General features: G+C 47.6%; 1 protein-coding gene across 1 annotated transcript in view; it reads right to left on the minus strand.

The window, feature by feature from the left end:
* MSL3 (MSL complex subunit 3) overlaps positions 1-19,555 on the minus strand; it is a 118,404-nt gene that overhangs the window by 84,111 nt on the left and 14,738 nt on the right. Inside the window, exons 3-4 of the mRNA XM_033947964.1 lie at positions 12,771-12,866; positions 7,423-7,529 (exon numbers count right to left, since the gene is read on the minus strand). Coding sequence (XP_033803855.1) covers positions 7,423-7,529; positions 12,771-12,866 — 203 coding nt within the window. The remainder of the gene's footprint in view (positions 1-7,422; positions 7,530-12,770; positions 12,867-19,555) is intronic.

The raw sequence follows: 19,555 nt of genomic DNA on the forward strand, positions 1-19,555 counted from the left end.
CCACCCACTTTTTTTGGGGAAAAAAGTGGGTTTTATGGAGCAAGAAATACTGTTTGTAGGTATTAAACAGTTGTCAAAAGACAATTAAAACTTCTGCATACAGCAGAGGCTCACACTGCCATATGCAGCATCATAAGCTTCAAATATGCCATGTGGAGTGACCCGATTCAATTTAGGTTCAATTACTTTAAGAATTTTCAGAGAAGCGAGTCCTGTCTTAGGGTTTGGCATTCCAGTTTTGGATTGCCAGAAAACATCTGGGACCCATATTGTGACCAGTAAGGCTCCGGGCCTGCCATGATCACTGTTAAAACTGGGAGAAAGGGTGGCAAGAAGCCCGAATTCCAACACCAGCTCCCAGTACCAGTCTGACCAGCTTGATGATGTCACAGACCCAGAATGGGGGGATAGGGAAACCCTACAGTCACTACCCTCCACACAGCAGAGCTAGAGACATAGGTTTTAAACATATTCCTGATAGGAAGGAGCAATGCTATTTCCCTGGTGTCCACCGGGGGAGCCCAAGGGTGCCCAGGTGAGAGCAGGCTCAGCTAGGACAGGGCATGGCTCTCACACTGAAAAACCTGAGGATTTGACTAGGCTGTTAGAGAGGATAGGGAAGAGGAACAAGCCTCTCCCCAAGGAACAGCTCCTCAGCCTAAGCCAGGATATGCTGCCAGACCCGATGGAAGTGGAGGAGGCAGGTTTTTCCAGTGAAGTTGCAGCTCCAGCCCAGGAGGAGCTGATGGAATTCCAGGAAACACTGATTCCACAGGAGCTGTTCCAAGAACCAGAAGGGATGGATGTGGATTTGGCTGCCAAGCAGAATTGATTGCAGAGCTGTGAGGTTTTTTTTTATTTTTCTGTGTTTGGAGACATTTGAATGAAACTGGGTTTTTTTTTCTTTTGACTGCTGCTGATTTTGCTGAGGATATCTTTTTGCCTTTTTATTTACTACCAGAACTGTGGGGTTTTTGATTGCTGTCTTTTGTTCTCAGCCCATGCTTGCAGGAAGGAGAAATTAGGTTCTTACCTGCTAATTTACTTTCTTTTAGCTTCTCCAGACCAGTAGAGGTTAACTTTACGATTGGTATATATCTAATCATGACCAGCAGGTGGAGACTGAAAACAAAACTTTGGGACAGTATATCCTAGCCCCTCCTCTCTATTTCCCTCAGTCTGCCGAATAGCCAAGCAGAACCAAGAACTGGAAACAACAGAGAGAAAAAACAATACTCCGAAAGGAGTAACCAATAACATACCCAAAAAATGCTGTTGGAAAATGCAGAGGAGAAATTCCCGAAGGAAGAAGGTCCCCACAGCTCGCCAGCTAAGCCAGCCGAGCCACAGCCGCTGTTCTTCAATTCTCCCCGGCCCTAGAAAAATACTAGAACCCGCAGCAAAAACCAAAAACTGCCCGCGCAACAGCCCCAACAACAACAACAACAGACAGGGTGGGGACCTCTACTGGTCTGGAGAAGCTAAAAGAAAGTAAATTAGCAGGTAAGAACCTAATTTCTCCTTCTTTAGCACTCTCCAGACCAGTAGAGGTTAACTTTACGATTGGGACGTACCAAAGCAGTCCCTCTCACGGGCGGGACCCCCGAAGGGCCGATACCAGAACACGCTCACCGAACACCGCGTCCCGACGCGCCTGAACATCTACCCGATAATGCCGAACAAATGAATGCAAGGAGGACCAAACCGCAGCCTTACAAATATCCACCGGAGGCACGAGCGACGACTCAGCCCAAGAAGCCGCCTGACCCCTAGTGGAATGAGCCTTGAGAAACTCCGGAACCGGCTTCTGACTCAGAAGATAAGCGGAAGCGATCGTCTCCTTGATCCAGCGCGCAATAGTAGCCTTAGAAGCGCCAGCCCCCCGACGAGGACCCGCCAGAAGCACAAAGAGATGATCGGAGCTCCGAAAATCCCGGGTCCGCTGCACATAAGCATGGAGGACCCGACCGACATCCAACTTGCGCAGCTGTCGTTGCTCAGAAGAACCCTCCCGACTACCCAAGACCGGGAGGACCACCGATTGATTGACATGAAAAGGAGAAACTACCTTCGGCAGAAAGGAAGGAACAGGCCGCAAAACAACCCGCTCCTTTGAAAACTCCAGGAAGGGAGCCCTACAAGAGAAAGCCTGTAGCTCCGACACCCGTCTAGCGGAAGTAATGGCCACCAAAAAGACCGACTTCAGCGTAAGGTCCTTCAACGAACAGCCATCCAACGGCTCGAAAGGAGGGCGCACTAGAACAGAGAGAACCAGATTGAGATCCCAAGAGGGAATCGAGGGCCTTATGGGAGGCCTGAGCAACTTGGCCGCCCTAAGAAAGCGAATCACATCAGGAATGGCTGACAAACGCTGACCTGTCACCAGCCCCCGAAAAGCCGACAGGGCCGCCAGATGAACCCGAAGAGAAGACCAGGCCAGGCCCCTATCCAGGCCATCCTGCAAAAACTCCAGAATGTTAGGCAGAGAAGCGCGAAAGGAGACCACTCCCCGCGCTCGGCACCATTCCTCAAACAGACGCCAAACCCGTACATAAGCCCGAGAGGTAGAAAGCCTCCGGGACCCCAAAAGTGTAGAGATCACCTTGTCGGAATATCCCTTCTTACTCAGGCGGCCCCTTTCAAGAGCCAAGCCGTAAGACAAAAGGGAGACGGGTCGAACATGGGAATGGGACCCTGCGTCAGAAGATCGCACTCGAGAGGCAGAGGAAGAGGATCCGCCACCAGATGCCTCACCAGATCCGCATACCACGGACGACGAGGCCAATCCGGAGCCACCAAGACCACCAGCCCCGGATGGCGAACAATGCGAAGCAGTACTCTGCCTACTAATGGCCAAGGAGGGAACACATACAACAGCCCCTCCGTTGGCCACGGTTGGACCAGAGCATCCAGACCCTCGGCCAGACCGTCCCTGCGACGACTGAAGAAGCGGGGTACTTTGGCGTTGCCACTTGTAGCCATCAGATCCATCAGGGGCTGCCCCCAAGCACGCACTAGCAACTGAAACGCCTCGGCGCCGAGACACCACTCTCCCGGATCCAAGAAGTGACGACTGAGGAAGTCCGCCTGAACGTTTTCTACCCCGGCAATGTGAGAGGCCGAGAGGTCCAGAAGATGCGACTCCGCCCAAACCATGAGCCGAGCCGCCTCCTGCGCCACCAGAGTGCTCTTGGTGCCCCCCTGACGATTGACATAAGCCACTGCCGTGGCATTGTCCGACAGGACTCTGACCGACTTGCCCAACAAAAGGGAGTGGAAAGCCAACAGCGCCAGCCGGACCGCCCTGGTCTCCAACACGTTGATCGACCAGGAGGCCTCCTCCGTGGACCAGGTTCCCTGAGCAGAGTGACCCAGACACTGGGCCCCCCAACCCAGGAGACTCGCATCCGTAAGGAGCACCGTCCACTGCGGAAGATCCAGACCCACCCCCTGAACTAGGTGAGGGGTCCGGAGCCACCAACGCAGACTGCAGCGCGCCAAGCCTCGCAGGGGAACCGGAACATCCATCCCGTGCCTCTGGGGAGACCACCTCCGGAGCAGAGCATACTGAAGAGGACGCATGTGGGCCCGCGCCCACCTCACCACGTCCAGGGACGCCGCCATCGACCCCAGGACCTGGAGGAAATCTCGCGCCCGAGGACACCGGGACGCCAAAAGCAGGCGAATCTGAGACTGCAATTTGCTCACCCGGGCCTCTGGGAGGAAGACCTTCCCCAAGGAGGTGTCGAACAGCACCCCGAGGTACTCCAGACGCTGAGCCGGAACCAACCGACTCTTGGAAAGGTTGACCACCCAGCCCAGCGACCGGAGAAACTCCACCACCCGAGCCGTAACCCGGTAGCTTTCCTGCAACGACTTGGCCCGAATTAACCAGTCGTCCAGGTAGGGGTGTACCAGAATGCCCTCCGACCGCAAGGCTGCCGCGACGACCACCATCACCTTGGTGAACGTCCGGGGAGCCGTGGCCAGCCCAAAGGGAAGCGCACAGAACTGATAGTGCCGACCCAAGATCGCAAAGCGCAGGAAACGCTGATGAGAGGTCCGAATAGGAACATGCAAGTAGGCCTCCGTCAGATCGAGAGAAGTGAGAAACTCCCCCGGCTGAACCGCCAGAATGACCGACCGCAGCGTTTCCATACGGAAAGAGGGAACCTTGAGAGCCCTGTTGACCCCTTTCAAATCGAGGATGGGCCGAAAAGTCCCCTCCTTCTTGGGCACCACAAAGTAAATGGAGTACCTGCCCGTGCCCCACTCCGGGGGGGGCACCGGAACTACTGCCCTGAGATCTAGCAAGCGCTGAAGGGTCTGGCGAAAAGCCTGCTTCTTCCCCGGAGTCTGACACGGAGAAGCGAGGAAAAAATCCGGCAGAGAGCGGGCGAACTCCAGGGCATAACCGTCCCGCACCACCTCCAGGACCCACTGATCGGACGTGATCTCGGCCCATTTGGGAAAAAAGTCGCGCAGCCGGGCCCCCACCGGAACCAAGGGGGGCGCCGGCAAGGCGTCATTGTGCAGGACGGGAAGCGGGGGAACCGGCGGAGGGGTTCCCTGCCCCCCGACGGGCCCCCCGAAAGGGCTGCATGCGCTGGAAGAACCGACCCCGGGAAAACCCCGGAGACTGGAAAGAAGCAGCCCCACGCCCAGGGCGATACTTGCGAAATTCCCGCAAACGCCCCCGGGCCGCACCCCCCCGAGACGCCGGGCGGGCACGGTCCTCCGGCAAACGGGGAACTTTCGAGTCCGACAGAGTCTGAATTAACTTATCCAAGTCCTCTCCAAATAAAAACGACCCCCGAAAGGGAAATTTAGTAAGCTTAGCTTTGGACGCAGCATCCGCCGCCCAAGCGCGCAGCCACAACACACGCCTTGCGGCCACGCCAAAAGCCATGGACTTAGCCGAGATCCGCACCAAGTCATACAGAGCATCCGAGAGGAATGAGGCAGCCATCTCAATCTTTGCTACCTCCTGATCCACCAGAGACCAGTCGTCAGACTCTCGATCCAAGACCCGCTCCGCCCACCGAAACACGGCGCGAGCGACCAGTCCCCCACAAATAGCCGCCTGGACCCCAAAAGCAGAGACTTGAAAATTTTGCTTAAGGATGTTCTCCAATTTGCGCTCCTCAGAGTCCCGCAAGGCAGAACCGCCCTCAACAGGCACGGTATGCCGCTTGGAAATAGCCGAGACCACCGCATCCACGACTGGCGAAGCTAACGTAGCCCGATCCCCTTCAGGAATGGGATACAGGCGAGCCATGCTGCGCGCCAGCCGAAACGGCGTCTCCGGCGTTTTCCACTGCTCAAGAATAATATCCCGAATATCCTGATGCATAGGAAAAGAGCGGGAAACGGAACGGATCCCTCGTAACAGAGGGTCCCCCACACGCGGAGTCTCCGGCGGCGCGTCCTCAAAACGCAAAGCCGAAGAAACCTGTTGAATAAGGTCAGGCAGCTCATCTCTCTGAAAAAGGCGCACCACGGACGCCTCGTCACTGGAGAACGGGAAACCCGACAACCCGCCGCCAGCTTCCGTCCCCTCCAGAGGGTCCTGGAATTCCTCAGAAGGGTCCAGGTCCTCCTCCATACCGACACGTTCCTCCGACCACAAATCCTCGTCCCACGACACCCGCGGACGCTTGGACAAGAGAGGCGGCGGAGGGGACGTCACGTCAGACGAGAGAGGCAAAGCCGCAGGGAGCGCGGAGGAAACCCCACCCCCCGAGACCCCCTGGGCGCAACCGGGACCCCCAGCCGCCTGAAAATAGGCTTTGCATAATGAAAAGAAAAAATCAGGGGAAAAACCCCCCGAGGGTCCCAAGGGACTCCCTGCCACAGCAGGGGACCCAGCAGAAACCTGCCCCTGCTTAGACAAAACAGGGGGAAGGTCACCTGAGGTGGAAGACAAAATGGAGGGGCCAGACAGAGAAGATGGCGTCTTTCCCGCCAAAACAGCTCCCTCCACAGCCTGAAGCGGCTGAGAGACCTGAATAGTCTCAGCCGCTAAAACAGGCAAGCCGGCATCAGCTGTCAAAATATCAGCTGAGAGGGAATCCTCTAAAACCCGACCGTCGGCGGCTCGGGGAATCCCTCCGTGGGCGGACGGAGAAGACCGGGCTTCTCCACCGTTCCCTGCCGACTCGCGAGGCACCATCGGCGGGGAGCTCTGGGCGCCTGCAGCCGCTGCCGACGGAGCTCCTCCACCGCACCGGCCTGAACACCGCTTGCACAGGCCGGCCGCGAGTGCCTCGCGTCTGGAGCACAATGAGCACTTTTTCCCTTTAGAAGTGCTCATTGCTCCATACGCGACCTAGCTGTAAAAAAGTGCCGGTTAGTTGAAAAAATACAGTAAAATACAGTTTTCTTAAAGGGATACAACCCTCCAGACCAGCACTACCTCAGGATTTTTTTTTTTTTTTTTTTTTTTTTACAGAACAGACTCCACAGGCTCTCGAAGCAATATGCCTTGCTTGATTTAGGGGGCAAGGCTTACTGCTGAGGCTCCTCTAAAAAAATATGGGGAGGTGGAGGAAGTGGGGGGAGGGACCCCGCTCGTGACCCGCCGGGTTTGACACCCCCGAGGTCGGACGAACCCCCAAACAGAGTCCGTCCAAGCTCCGTCCGGCTAAAAACAGGGACAATAAACCTCTAAACAAATTCCAACAGCCCTACCAAGGGAGATGGGTACAGATCACTCAACACCTGCTGGAGACTGAAAGAAGACTGAGGGAAATAGAGAGGAGGGGCTAGGATATACTGTCCCAAAGTTTTGTTTTCAGTCTCCACCTGCTGGTCATGATTAGATATATACCAATCGTAAAGTTAACCTCTACTGGTCTGGAGAGTGCTAAAGAAGTCAAGATTGTCTTGTGGGAGAGGTTTGGGAGGGAATTTAGAAAGCTGTTTTTGTGCTTTACATAATGCAAATTTGAGGCAATTCTCCAGGCCCCAGCAGTGCTGTGTTAGCTGGAGACTTTTGTGTTTGGGCTGTTTGAATGCTTGAACTGCTACAGCTAAGAAGCTAGACTTACCTGGGACCTGCATTGAGCAGGCTGGGGAAAGAATTTTGGAAAAGAAACTGAGTAAAAAAGTACAGTTTTGGGAGTTAAGTGAACTGTGTAGGGAAATCCTGAGCGATACACAGGATTTTCCCCTGAAGTTTGGTTTTTTTTTGGAAATTACATTTCATTTTGACTTGGCACATTCTGACTATTAAAACTATTCTTTTTGGAGAACTATTGCTGTTGGAAGTTGTGAGAAGTTTATATAATATTTTCAGTCCCTGCAGGGTTGACTCCTTTCTGAGTCACACGCCAGGATCTATTTTGGCTGTGGCCACTAGGGGCATGGTTGAGTCCTGCTTAGAGACTCTGGTGGTGGCTACAATATAAACATTCAACTTACAGTTTTCATCATTCTCCTCCTCCTCCTCCTCCTCAACAGGAAGGCTTTTCAAAACGGAGTCTACCCCAGGCAATCTACAACGTTTCTTCTTCTTTCCTTTCCTTCTCCTGTAAGAGAGGTAGAAAGTTCAGGTACACAGTACAAGGGGATTCTATTTGTTAGAAACATACAGAATGACGGCAGAAAAGGGCCGACGGCCCAACAAGTCTGCCCATTCGGATAACCCACCCCCCTAAGCACTTCCTCGAAGTGAACCCACATGTTTATCCCATTTATTCTTAAAAGCGAGCACGTTGTTGGCCTCTACTACCTGAAGTGGAAGATCATTCCAACGATCAACTACCCTTTCGGTGAAGAAATGCTTTCTAATGTCCCCATGAAATCTCCCACTCTTGATTTTGAGCAGATGCCCTCTTGTCGCCGTAAGTCCTATAAGGAAAAAGATGTCTTCTTCCATCTCCATACGGCCAGTAACATATTTGAACGTCTCTATCATGTCTCCCCTCTCTCTTTGCGTTCCTCGAGAGTATAGCTGCAACCTACCTAGACATTCTTCATATGGGAGATCCTTAAGTCCTGAGACCATCCTAGTGGTCAATCTCTGAACCGACTCTGTGCAACTTCACAGAATAGGTAGCCATAAAGACACTAATATAAAAATATTGAAATGAGTGCATGGAGTTAAGTGTAGCTTTGTTTCCTGTCCCTACTTGATTAAGCTACATTCCTGTTTCATAACAGAAATAAAGTGGAAAGCTAAAACTGCATAAGAAAGCCACAGAATTGTAATTCTTGGACCTCATCATTCCTTCAAATAATTTGATCATAAATGGGTTTCCTTAGAGAACTGAAATAATTTTACAGCTCTATCATATTCGGAGTACCATATCACATTGCTAATGTATTTTGAGCAAATAAGAGTTTCTTGCTGTTTTTTTTCGATTGAAACTACTACTTAATTACACTTATTAGCTAAAAGAACTCCCAAACCTCAAAGAGCTAGCACACAATGGGCTAGTTTGAAAACATGGAAAAATCACCTGAACTTGTGAACAGAGAGGTGTGCCAATAAGAATGTGTGTCTCATTTTCCCAAGCTATTTTGCATATTATCCTAAGTCACTTGTGTTTTCATGTTTGGTTGTTACACTTGCATGAAATAAATAGCCTTTATTTTTATTATTATAATAATTAGCTCGTCCTTGCTTATCAGTATTGTTCAGGGGCTGAAAATTCAGATCTGATCACTGGGGATCATAAATTAATTTTGAGTGCTAAACAAAATTCCATTACACACATTTATGTTCCTCGTTTCACCGTTCTCCCTTAGGATGCAGTAACACTGTAGGCAAGACCTATTTATGCCTACAGCTCTATTACATTACAAACACTCCCTCCCTTGTTATTAGAGTAGCTAGAACAGAAACACATTTGTTTAAAGAAAGCTCTAATTCCAAATTCAATAACCCTATCTTCTAAAATAAAACCATCACATATTACACATCAGGAAAAAACAGTGTTAAACCAATTACACTCCTTTGACAAACAAAGTTCTATCCACCTTCCAAACAGGATTCAAGAAATTCCACAGTACGGAAACCATCCTTCTCGAAATCATCTACGTCTGCTGAAAACTCACGGATAAGGGTAAATGATGACCTTTTGGTGCTGCTGGATCTCAGTGCAGCGTTTTACACTATTGACCATCCTCTCCTCGCTGCACAGCTCTCTGAAATTGGAATCAGAGATACAGCGTTACGATGGTTCACCTCCTTCCTAAAAAATAGATCTCAAGACGTACTGCTCGATGCGCTATCGAAACCGAATGATCAAATACAGTGTTCCGCAGGGGGGCTCTACTGTCCCTCCCCTATTATTCAATCTCTACATTAGACCAGTCCTAGACATAGCCCACAAATACCAAATACAGATTCACTCCTTTGTGGATGACATCCAATTGTACCTACCACCAGGAGAAACCCATGACAGATCATGAAACTCCTAAAATGCTTCTCGGAAATCAAAAATTGGATGACCATCAACAAATTGCAACTAAATACACTTCTCCCTCCATATCCACGGGAGTTAGGAGCAGAGCTGGCCTGCAAATATTAAAAAAACTGCGAATAATATTCAGGCCGGTTCTGCCCCTAACCCCCGCTTCCACCTGGCTATTTTAAGCCCTGTAAGCCCCCCTTAAGCCTTACCTGGTGGTCTAGCGGGTTTTCGGGGCAGGAGCGATCTTCCCACACTCCTGCCTCTTGCAGATCGCTCACAGGAAATGACTGCCTTGATCTCCTGTAGTCTTTCGAGCCATTTCCTGTGAGAGATCTGCACGAGGCAGGAGTGTGAGAAGATCGCTCCTGCCCAAAAACCCACTAGACCAGTGGTTCCCAACCCTGTCCTGGAGGACTACCAGGCCAATCGGGTTTTCAGGCTAGCCCTAATGAATATGCATGGAGCAGATTTGCATGCCTATCACTTCAATTATATGCAAATCTCTCTCATGAATATTCATTAGGACTAGCCTGAAAACCCAACTGGCCTGGTGATCCTCCAGGACAGGGTTGGGAACCACTGCACTAGACCACCAAGTAAGGCTTAAAGGGGGGGGGGGGGGGGACTTATAGGGCTTAAAATTTATAGCCCAAAAAATTTAAATGGGTTTTTTTGTTTTAAAATTGCAAATAACTGAATCCGCAGATGCTGAAACCGCGGATTCGGAGGGGGAAGTGTACCTCCAAATGGAACTCCTTTAGATCTGCAAAGAACACTGTAACTGCCCCATCCCACGCTACGTTGGGACTCAATTACTATTACTGCAAAAGACCAAGCACGCTGCCTAGGAATACTCCTCGACTCCAACCTGTCACTTTCCAACCATATCTTTCAAGAACATAAGTCTACTCACGCAGCGGCCCCTAGGTCAAGACCAGTACTCCAAATGAGTCCAGTCTCACCAGTTTAGCATGAACTTGTCCATCTTTGTTTTGAAACCCTGGAAGGCGTTTTCCTCTATAACAGACTCCGGAAGAGCGTGCCAGTTTTCTACCACTCTCTGGGTGAAGAAGAATTTCCTTACGTTTATACGGAATCTATCCCCTTTCAACTTTAGAGAGTGTCCTCTCGTTCTCCCTACCTTGGAGAGGGTGAACAGTCTGTCTTTCTCTACTAAATCTATTCCCTTCAGTATTTTGAATGTTTCAATCATGTTCCCTCGCAGTCTCCTCTTTTCAAGGGAGAAGAGGCCCAGCTTCTCTAATCTCTCACTGTATTTCAACTCCTCCATCCCCTTAACCATTTTAGTCACTCTTCTCAGGACCCTTTCGAGTAGTACCGCGTCCTTCTTCATGTACGGCGACCAGTGGTATCTTCCTCAATTTACCATCTACGTCAACTCTGAAAAATAAGGAACTACTTTACAGAGTCTGACTTCACCCAACTACTCTATGCCCTTGTCCTCTCCTGCATGGACTACTGCAGCGCCCTATTCAACGGTCTCATGGCGAAGAACATACGTCTCCAGTGTGTACAAAATGCAACAATCAGACTTCTAAAAAACCTCTGTGCCCATGACCCTGTCTCCCAGACTCTATCATCGGCTCACTGGCTGCCCGTAGGCAAACGTTGCGTCTTCATGGGCCTGATGTTAGCATTCAAAACCTTGCACAACATGGCATCGGGCTATATGTCAACTAAGTTTCCTCTGTACGTGCCGAACAGGTTCCTCTGCTCCAAGGATTGAAATATGCCTCAAAACGCCCCCTTGTCGTATTCGCCAACTGCAAATCGCCAAACGATGTTTCTACTCCCACTTCATATCAAGTCACTGGAAATCGACTGCCCCTGCAGATCAGATCCCTTGAAGGACTTTACAACTTTTGAAAAGCATTACATCTCTCTTCACCTAAATCCCCTGTCTAAGGCCGACAGATTACAAAGAAATATTAATGTATATTGATACTAGATCCTCGGTTTGTATTAGGTTAAGATTTTTTAGATAAACCCACTTATATTGATAAATCTCACACTGTAATTATGTCAAATTTATCCTTTAAGCTGCATATTATGTATATAGGTACTAGATCTCTAGTATGTGTCAAGTTAGGATAAAACTTGTATTGAAAAAGCTTGTACTGTAACTATGGCAAATTGTAGCCTGTAAACTGTATACTAAGTATTTTGGTATTAGATCCCTAGTAGGTGTCAAATAAAAACTTGGATTGTAATTATGGCAAATTTTACCTGTTAATTGTGTATTGTGTATGTCAACTTGTAACCCGTTCTGAGTTCTTTGGGAAAAACAGGATAGAAATCTAACTGAATTAAATAAAGAAATAAAAGCCCAAAAGTTGTGTCATATTTCTAGAAGTTTGTTGTTATTGTTTTGGTTTTCCACCCTGATTTTTCATTGTAGAAACATTAACTTTGAGAAGACACCCTCTTTCACAAAATGGAAAAGTGTACGCTAGTAATGACATATGAAAAAGACCTAAAATCTCACATTCCCCCTCAATCCCAGTTAAGAAAAAAAATGAAAACATGGATAATGTTTCAAATTAATGCACCAAAACACATAATTACTATAACTGTCCCTACTCAAAAGAGTCCCTACTCAAAAGAGCTTACAATCTAGTTATGACACAAACTGGACCAAAAAAAAAAAAAAGATGCATCTATAATAATAATAATAATAACTTTATTTTTCTATACCACCCATAGTCAGTCGACTTCTAGGCGGTTCACATTAAGAGAAGGCTGGACATTCAGTGAATTACAAATGCATGAGGGGAAAGTTACAGGAGAAAAGGGTTGTAGGGGAGGGAAAGTAAGGGGAGGGGGGTAGGAATTGCCTGAAGAATTGCTTAGGGATTTGAAGGGGGAAAAAGCGTAGAGAGCGCGGAATGGTCTGTTTAGGTGGTGAATTTGTCAAACAGAGCGGTTCATGGTAAGTTTGTCTGGTTCTATTTATGTAGTTTCCTAGCCAGGATTGCTGTCGGTTAGCTTGGAACATGAAGGTTCTGTCAAGGTAGGATACACAAGTGTTCAGACAGGGAATTACCAAGGGAATGATAAGACAGATGAATGCTTAGCTGTTGGGTTGTGTTCTTTCATCCAGCATCATCTCCCATCTTTCCCCCCCCCCAGGTTCCATCCAGCATCCAGTGTCTACCACTATCATATATACATACACACAAACATACACATATACATGAAAAAGAGACATTCGAAACAGAAGGAAGAGAACCCTTGTTGGATTTGCTCAATGCCTTATCTTATATAAGGGAATTCCCCATTCTCAAATTATAATTAAAAAAAAAAAAAATTTAAAAAAGTACTATTTCTTACATGCGAGCTACAGCTTTTCTTGCCAACTTTCTTTGTAGTGTGCGATTTTCATCGGTGTCACGAAGAACATGATCCTCTGCTGCCCATCTATCCCAGCTAGGGAAACAAAAAGCAAAAATAGCACAACATAGCTAATTCACAAGTGAATACGCAATGCAACAGTTGCTTGAAGTATGCAAATCGGGTACTGGCATGGGTTAGGCAGCGACTCTTTAGATGTGTCAAAAAAGTGATTGGGCAAAAAAGCACATTTGGGACATCTAGAAAATATTGCTGTCAGGATATCAAGGTATCCTTTTACTAACAGCTCCTTTTACGAAGCCGCGTTAGCGGCTTTCACGCGTGACTTTTTATCATGTGCTAATCCCTGCACTAGCCAGAAAACTACCGCCTGCTCAAGAGGAGGTGGTAGCGGCTAGTGCAGCCGGCAGTTTAGCACGTGTTAAATCGCTAACGCGCCTTCGTAAAAGGAGCCCTAAGCTATGGCAAGAATTAGTGAGCAGGAAAGACCCGCATAAGGGTGTGCCAATGCCAAGCCATTTTTACTGTGGCAATAAAAAACTGCTATTTTCTATTTCATTTATGGCCACACACTAAAATGTCAGCATTAGCGTGTGGCCATTTTTAAAAATTGCTATATGAGCACTTAGTGCACTTATTTTGTAGGCAGTAAGGCCCTGATTCTGTATAGGACGCCTGGAAGGGGGCATTCTATACAGAATCGGGCCTACACTAACCCCGATTCTGTAACCGGCGTCCATGTTACAGATGCCGGTTAGAGAATTGGGTTAGAGTAGACGCGGCCGCTACACTTATCTTGGCAAGGGATCTCCCTGCCATGATAAGTACAGCGGCCGCTTGTCCGATCGCCGGCAGGAGGGTGCCCAACCCCTCTTTCCAAAAAGCCGCACCCCATCCAGACCCCCCGCTACCCCGACGATGACCCCCCTAACCTCCCCCCCCAACTAACCTCTAAATTGTTGGCTGGCTGGACGGGTCTTGCTGCTGTCCAGCCGGCAGGCCCATCTCATTGAAATGAGGCGGGCCCACCACTTCCAGGCCCATTCCCGCTAAGCCTAAGGCCTAATTGGCCCAGGCTCTAGAATCCTGGACCAATCAGGCCTTAAACATAGCGGGTCCGCCCATCCCCATTAAGCCTAAGGCTTGATTGGCACAGGCCTTAGGCTTAGTGGGGATGGGCCTGGAAGGAGCGGACGAGGCAGGCCTGCCAGCTGGACGGCAAGACCCGGCCGGCCGGCCAACAATTTAGAGGTTAGTTGGGGGGGGGGGGAGGTTAGTTGGGGAGAGGTTAGGGGGGGGTCATCTTGGGGGGGGATGTGGTAGCGCGGGGGGCGTTAGCCTTGGGAGTCCGGAGGGGGTGTAGCTTTCCGGCAGGAGGGGTTGGGCAACCTCCTGCCGGCAATTGGGAGTGTCGGGGGGGGGGGGGGGTGCGGCGGCATTCCGGCAGGAGGGATTGGGCACCCTCCTGCCAGCGATCGGACAGGCAGCCGATATACTTATCGCGGCAAGGAGATCCCTTGCCGCGATAAGTATAGAGGCCGCGTCTACTTACAATGTAGGCCAGCATTTTGCACTAAGGCAGCTCAGCTGCATGACCTTAGTGGTATTCCCTAAGAGGTGGCAGATATTTCAGTTTGGGCACAAGACAAACTAGATTGTAGGAGAATGCACGCTGAAATTCTGTTAGAGCAGGGGTCTCGAAGTCCCTCCTTGAGGGCCGCAATCCAGTCGGGTTTTCAGAATTTCCCCAATGAATATGCATGAGATCTATGTGCATGCACTGCTTTCAATGCATATTCATTGGGGAAATCCTGAAAACCTGACAATAGAACCAGTAACTCAGATTGTACAGGTACTAGAGGAGAGGGGTCTGATCAGACCTATCTCTTCAATGTGCAATTCTCCAGCATGGCCAGCAGTCAAACCAGAGGGCTCCTTCAAGCTCACTATAGACTTCCGGGCCCTAAATCAGGATTCCAAATCTGTGGTACCAGTGGTTGCCTCTTACTATGAAATGATTTCTAAATTGAACCCCAAATGCAAATTTTTCTCTGTCTTGGACATTTCTAATGGCTTTTGGAGTCTGCCCTTGGCCACTGAATGCCAGAACAAAACAGCATTTCAATGGCTGAATAAACAATATGCATGGACAGTCCTCCCCCAGGGATATAAAAATTCACCAGCAGTTTTTCATAAATACATGTACAATGTCCTGGCACGTATATCATGCTGAGAAAATGTGATACAATATGTTGATGACATTTTAATTCAGTCTGAGAATGAATCTACACATGGGCACATGTAAGAGAGATTCTAACCTCTTAGAAGCTGGCCTTAAAGTTAATACTGCCAAGGCTCAGCTATGCAAATCACAAGTCTCCTTTCTGGGAGTATCCATTGGCCAGGATGGTAAGTCTATAGATTCTCAGAGGGTAGAACTGATTCAGAACTTACCACTTCCTACAGATCAGAAATCACTCACAGTCATTTCTAGGGCTCACAGGGTTCTGCCGTGAATTCATGCATAGTTATGCTGAGGTAGCAGCCCCACTCTATTCTCTGCTGAAAAGTAAAGACTATGTATGGGAGGAGGTGCATACAGATGCTGTCACCAAGCTAAAGCACATTTTAACCTCAGCTCCTGTCCTTGCCAACCCAGATCACACACAAAATTTTTTCCTTTATCCTGTTGTTGGGGAGAATAGTGTAGGTGCAGCATTAACACAGGGCCTAGGAACAAGGTATCGTCCAATTGCTTTCTTTTCCAGAATTCTCACTTCTCCAGAACTAAAAATGGGTCTCTGTGAAAAGCATGCACTGGCTGCATATGCTGCCATGCAGAAATTTACATACATCGTTGAGGCTCAAACTACATACATATGCAGCCATCATAACCCACTTAAATTCATTGTGTAGGGTAAGTTAGCATGCTGCAAGATTAGGACTGAGAGAATAGTCCAGTGGACCCCAATGTTGCAGGCACAGAATGTAAAGTTTGAACTGCTGAAACAGCCTAATGTACAGGTTGCAGGAATCCTACTGGAGGGGAAACCACATGAGTGTCAGTCCTCCTCCAGTGCCCCTAATCACATGATCTTTAAAGAACTAGTAGTGGACAAAATATCCCCTTTTCTTCCTACAGTATATATTGATGGCAGTAGCCAGAGTGAGGGAGGCAGGCGATTAGCAGGTTTTGCAATGTTACAACTAGACCCAGCTAACCAAGTGATTCTGCAGAGACAGTATTCATGTGGTTCTGCTTCGGCACAGTACTGTGAACTGGCTGCTTTTGTAGCATGTCTGTAGCAATACTAGGAATCCCACTCAGAAATGCAGATCCTTTATGTTTTTAGAAGTGCCGTTGCATTGTTGCCTTAGTGGCTAGCTAATAACTTTAAATCAACTGACGGTTCATCTGTAAAACATTCATCATTGTGGACTATGGCACGGGAATTGAGTAAGAAGTTTCAGAGAATACACTTAATTAAAGTGATAGCTCACAAGAAAGAAAGGTCCTTTAGTAAAGAGCAACACACTAGCTGACTCGCTAGCCAAAGAAGCATGTCATGTAGGCCCTATATGGCCCTGGAATTAACAGACTCATATGGTAGCCATTGCCACCCGTTCCGCAGATTACAATCATGTGGTACCGCCAGACTATTTCATAGCCCTACAGAAAAATGACCCTGAACTCTCCAATCTGAGGAAGCTAATACAAGATATCACAGATAACATATACCAGCACACACCCTTTATCACACTCACTACACAGAAAGACATTCTATGTGTGAAAAGAGAGGCAGGCTTAGTTATAGCTATCCCCAGAGCTCAAAGTAAAGACTGGATGCATTGGGTTCTTGGTGCAGGTCCCATGGGACACCCCAAAGCTGATGAAATGCTGTCTATCTTGGATATGTTGGTATGGTGGCCGGAAATGAAACATGACATACAGGATCATGTTTCCTCCTGTATAATCTGTGCCTCCTTTGGGAGGCAGCCTAAAAAGAAAAGGGGACAGTTGATGAGAGCCCCACCACGCGGTCCATTTGAGAGATTGCAGATCCCATACCACCCCAGGCAGCAGGGCAGGTAGAAAGAATGAACCAGACCATTAAGGCCCATCTTAGCCCTATGCTGAATCTGATTGAAAAAACTGGGATCAGGTACTCCCTTTGGTCCTTATGCGTATCAGAGCTAATGTTTGTAAGTCCACAGGTTTTGCACCTTATGAAGCCTTAATGGGAAGTCCAATGCCACGATGGGAAAATCTGTTGTGTCCTTTCCTTCCTGAGGACCAGACAGTAATTCTTGCCAATGAGTGGATGAAATCCCTGCAAGAACACCTGAAAGAAATACAGACCACTATGCTGGCTAACACGGAAAAGTCTAGGGATTATTTGCAGGAAATACATGCAAAAGGTTCTGATTTAAGGCCCCTCAAGGTCGTGAGTAAAGTCATGCTCCTGAATCCCAGACCAAACCTTCCCTTTGGGAAAGAAAAATGGGATGGACCGTATTTGATAACAGATACCCTAGACCCAAGCCTTTACCAAATTCTAATGCCTGACAACCAGCAATGTTGGAAACACATTACTCAGTTGAAACCATATGGGTAACATGTGTTTATCAGTCTCTGTTTTCAGATTTCACCTGCAGACAAACATCTCACCAGAACTCCTTTATAAGATATGGTGAACCCCCCCAAAACACCCCCCTACCCACCTGTCTACAACCCCAATAGCCCTTATGGCTGCAGGTGGCACCTATATGTCAATACAGTAAGGTTTGGAGGGGAAGGGTTGGGGGCTCACATTTTCCACCATGAATGTAGTGGTTAGAGTGGCTTATGAGCCTGGGTCCTCCTCTCTATGGCTCAGTAGCCCACCCCACAGATTACTTAAACCACCTCTGTGCAGCTCTGCTAGGCTTTCCTATAGCAGGTGCTGATGTTCTGGAGGCAGGTATGCACATTTTTATTCTGAACTTTGTGCGAGTGCAACAGGGGTCAGTGAACATTAGAGGAGTGTGTCTTTACTTTGTCCCTATAGTGGTTTTCTGGTCACTTTGGCTACCTTTTTGGCACTTATACCTGCTTTTACAACGTCTAACTCATAACGTATAAGTTTTGCCTAGGTAGTCTTGTCAAAACATTTGATCTCTGCAGGACAACTAAATCTATGTCAGCCCACAGCTCACCCACATCCCTCCCTAACCTTCAGAAATGCTCCTTTCAGCTCTGGGCACACAGAGGGATTCAGAGGCTTAACAAGTCCGTGGATACATCCCAAAAGCCGTTTTGATTATTGGCACTTGGATGACCTGTCTTTTAGGATGACCAAGTGCAAACTTTAGCAGGTTTTTAGATGTGTTTAAGTTTTGATTATGAAACCTACAGTCTTATTACATGAGATCAAAATCTAGTTGCTTGTCTGTGAGTAATTTGTCAGATATCTAGAACTAGAAATAAAAAGAATCCTTTATAAATATTCAAGCTGCTTTCATGATTACTGTGCACTATTAAAGTGGACTAGGACATAGATTCTCCACACTCAGTACGTTGGTCAGCTAATTAATACTAGAACAGGTAAACAGAAGTTTAACAGTGCTGGTGTCCCATTTCAACATGGTAGAACTATTTAGGATTAATTACACATATCATATGAAAGCAAAAAACACACACTGTGGTGAGCTATCTATAGCTTTGTACTCACCAACTCATTAACTTATTGTGGACTTCTGATGCAGCTCGGTGCACCAAAACATGGCCATGTCGAGTTGTGCTTTTAAACAAATTGCATAAAATGTAAGCCTTGATTTAACTATTAAATTGTTTTATTGGTTACTGTACCCAGTCCATTCATTTTCTCTGGTCATCTCTTCTACTTTTTCCTTGCTTTATAGTGCCGAGTTCTCTGGTAATAAATTTCAGAGTAGAGGCCATGCAGAAAAATGCTGAATCTCAAGAGGATGCAAGAGTCAGTTTTCTAAGAGAAGGGATGACCACTTGATTTGTCATATCTAGATAGGCAGTATAGAATCAGCAAGTATCCAAGATACATGAGAATACCAGTAAAGTGGGCTTTATGGCTCAAAAACAAGATCTTATAATGAACCCTCTACTTTGCACAGGCAACCAATGCTATTCATATTAAATGGATGTGTGTGGAGAGGGGGGAACTACAATAAGTTTCTGGCATTATAGATAAGGACCTAATCTTGTTTTGTGAAACTTACCTTGCTAATATCTTTTCTAGTAGATAGATGTGTCATTCTGGACTGTAGAGTATTCTCCCAGTGCTCGCAAGCAGTGCAGAAGGAATCCATTCCAGGATTTCAACTTTGTCACCAGAGGGCTCTGCTGCCCTTCAGTTTGTACCAAAGCAGGTGATAGCCCTATCGAGAATACAATAAGAAGGAGAGGTATGGGGAGACACCCCCAAAAATACATTTCTGACTGAACAATCAAAGACTGAAATACTATCAGAACATTTATGGAGCTCAAACAGCCCCAAACGTGATATAGCAATTATTCTTCATACCCTTGAGATCAGACTAACATGGAGATCTCAGCTTTGAACAGAGCTTTCTGATTGAAACAGAAGGCAGGCGGAGTAATAACTGACTGGGAAGGCCTCCAGAATAGCACATCTATCTACTAGAAAAGATATTGGCAAGGTAAGAACCTAATCTCTTTTATCCAATGTAATAGGTATGTCATTCTGAACTGTAGGGACATTCAAAAACAGTCCCAGAAATCTAGGGGA

This window comes from Geotrypetes seraphini, chromosome 6 (assembly GCF_902459505.1).
Source record: "Geotrypetes seraphini chromosome 6, aGeoSer1.1, whole genome shotgun sequence".
Taxonomy (NCBI): Eukaryota; Metazoa; Chordata; class Amphibia; order Gymnophiona; family Dermophiidae; genus Geotrypetes; species Geotrypetes seraphini.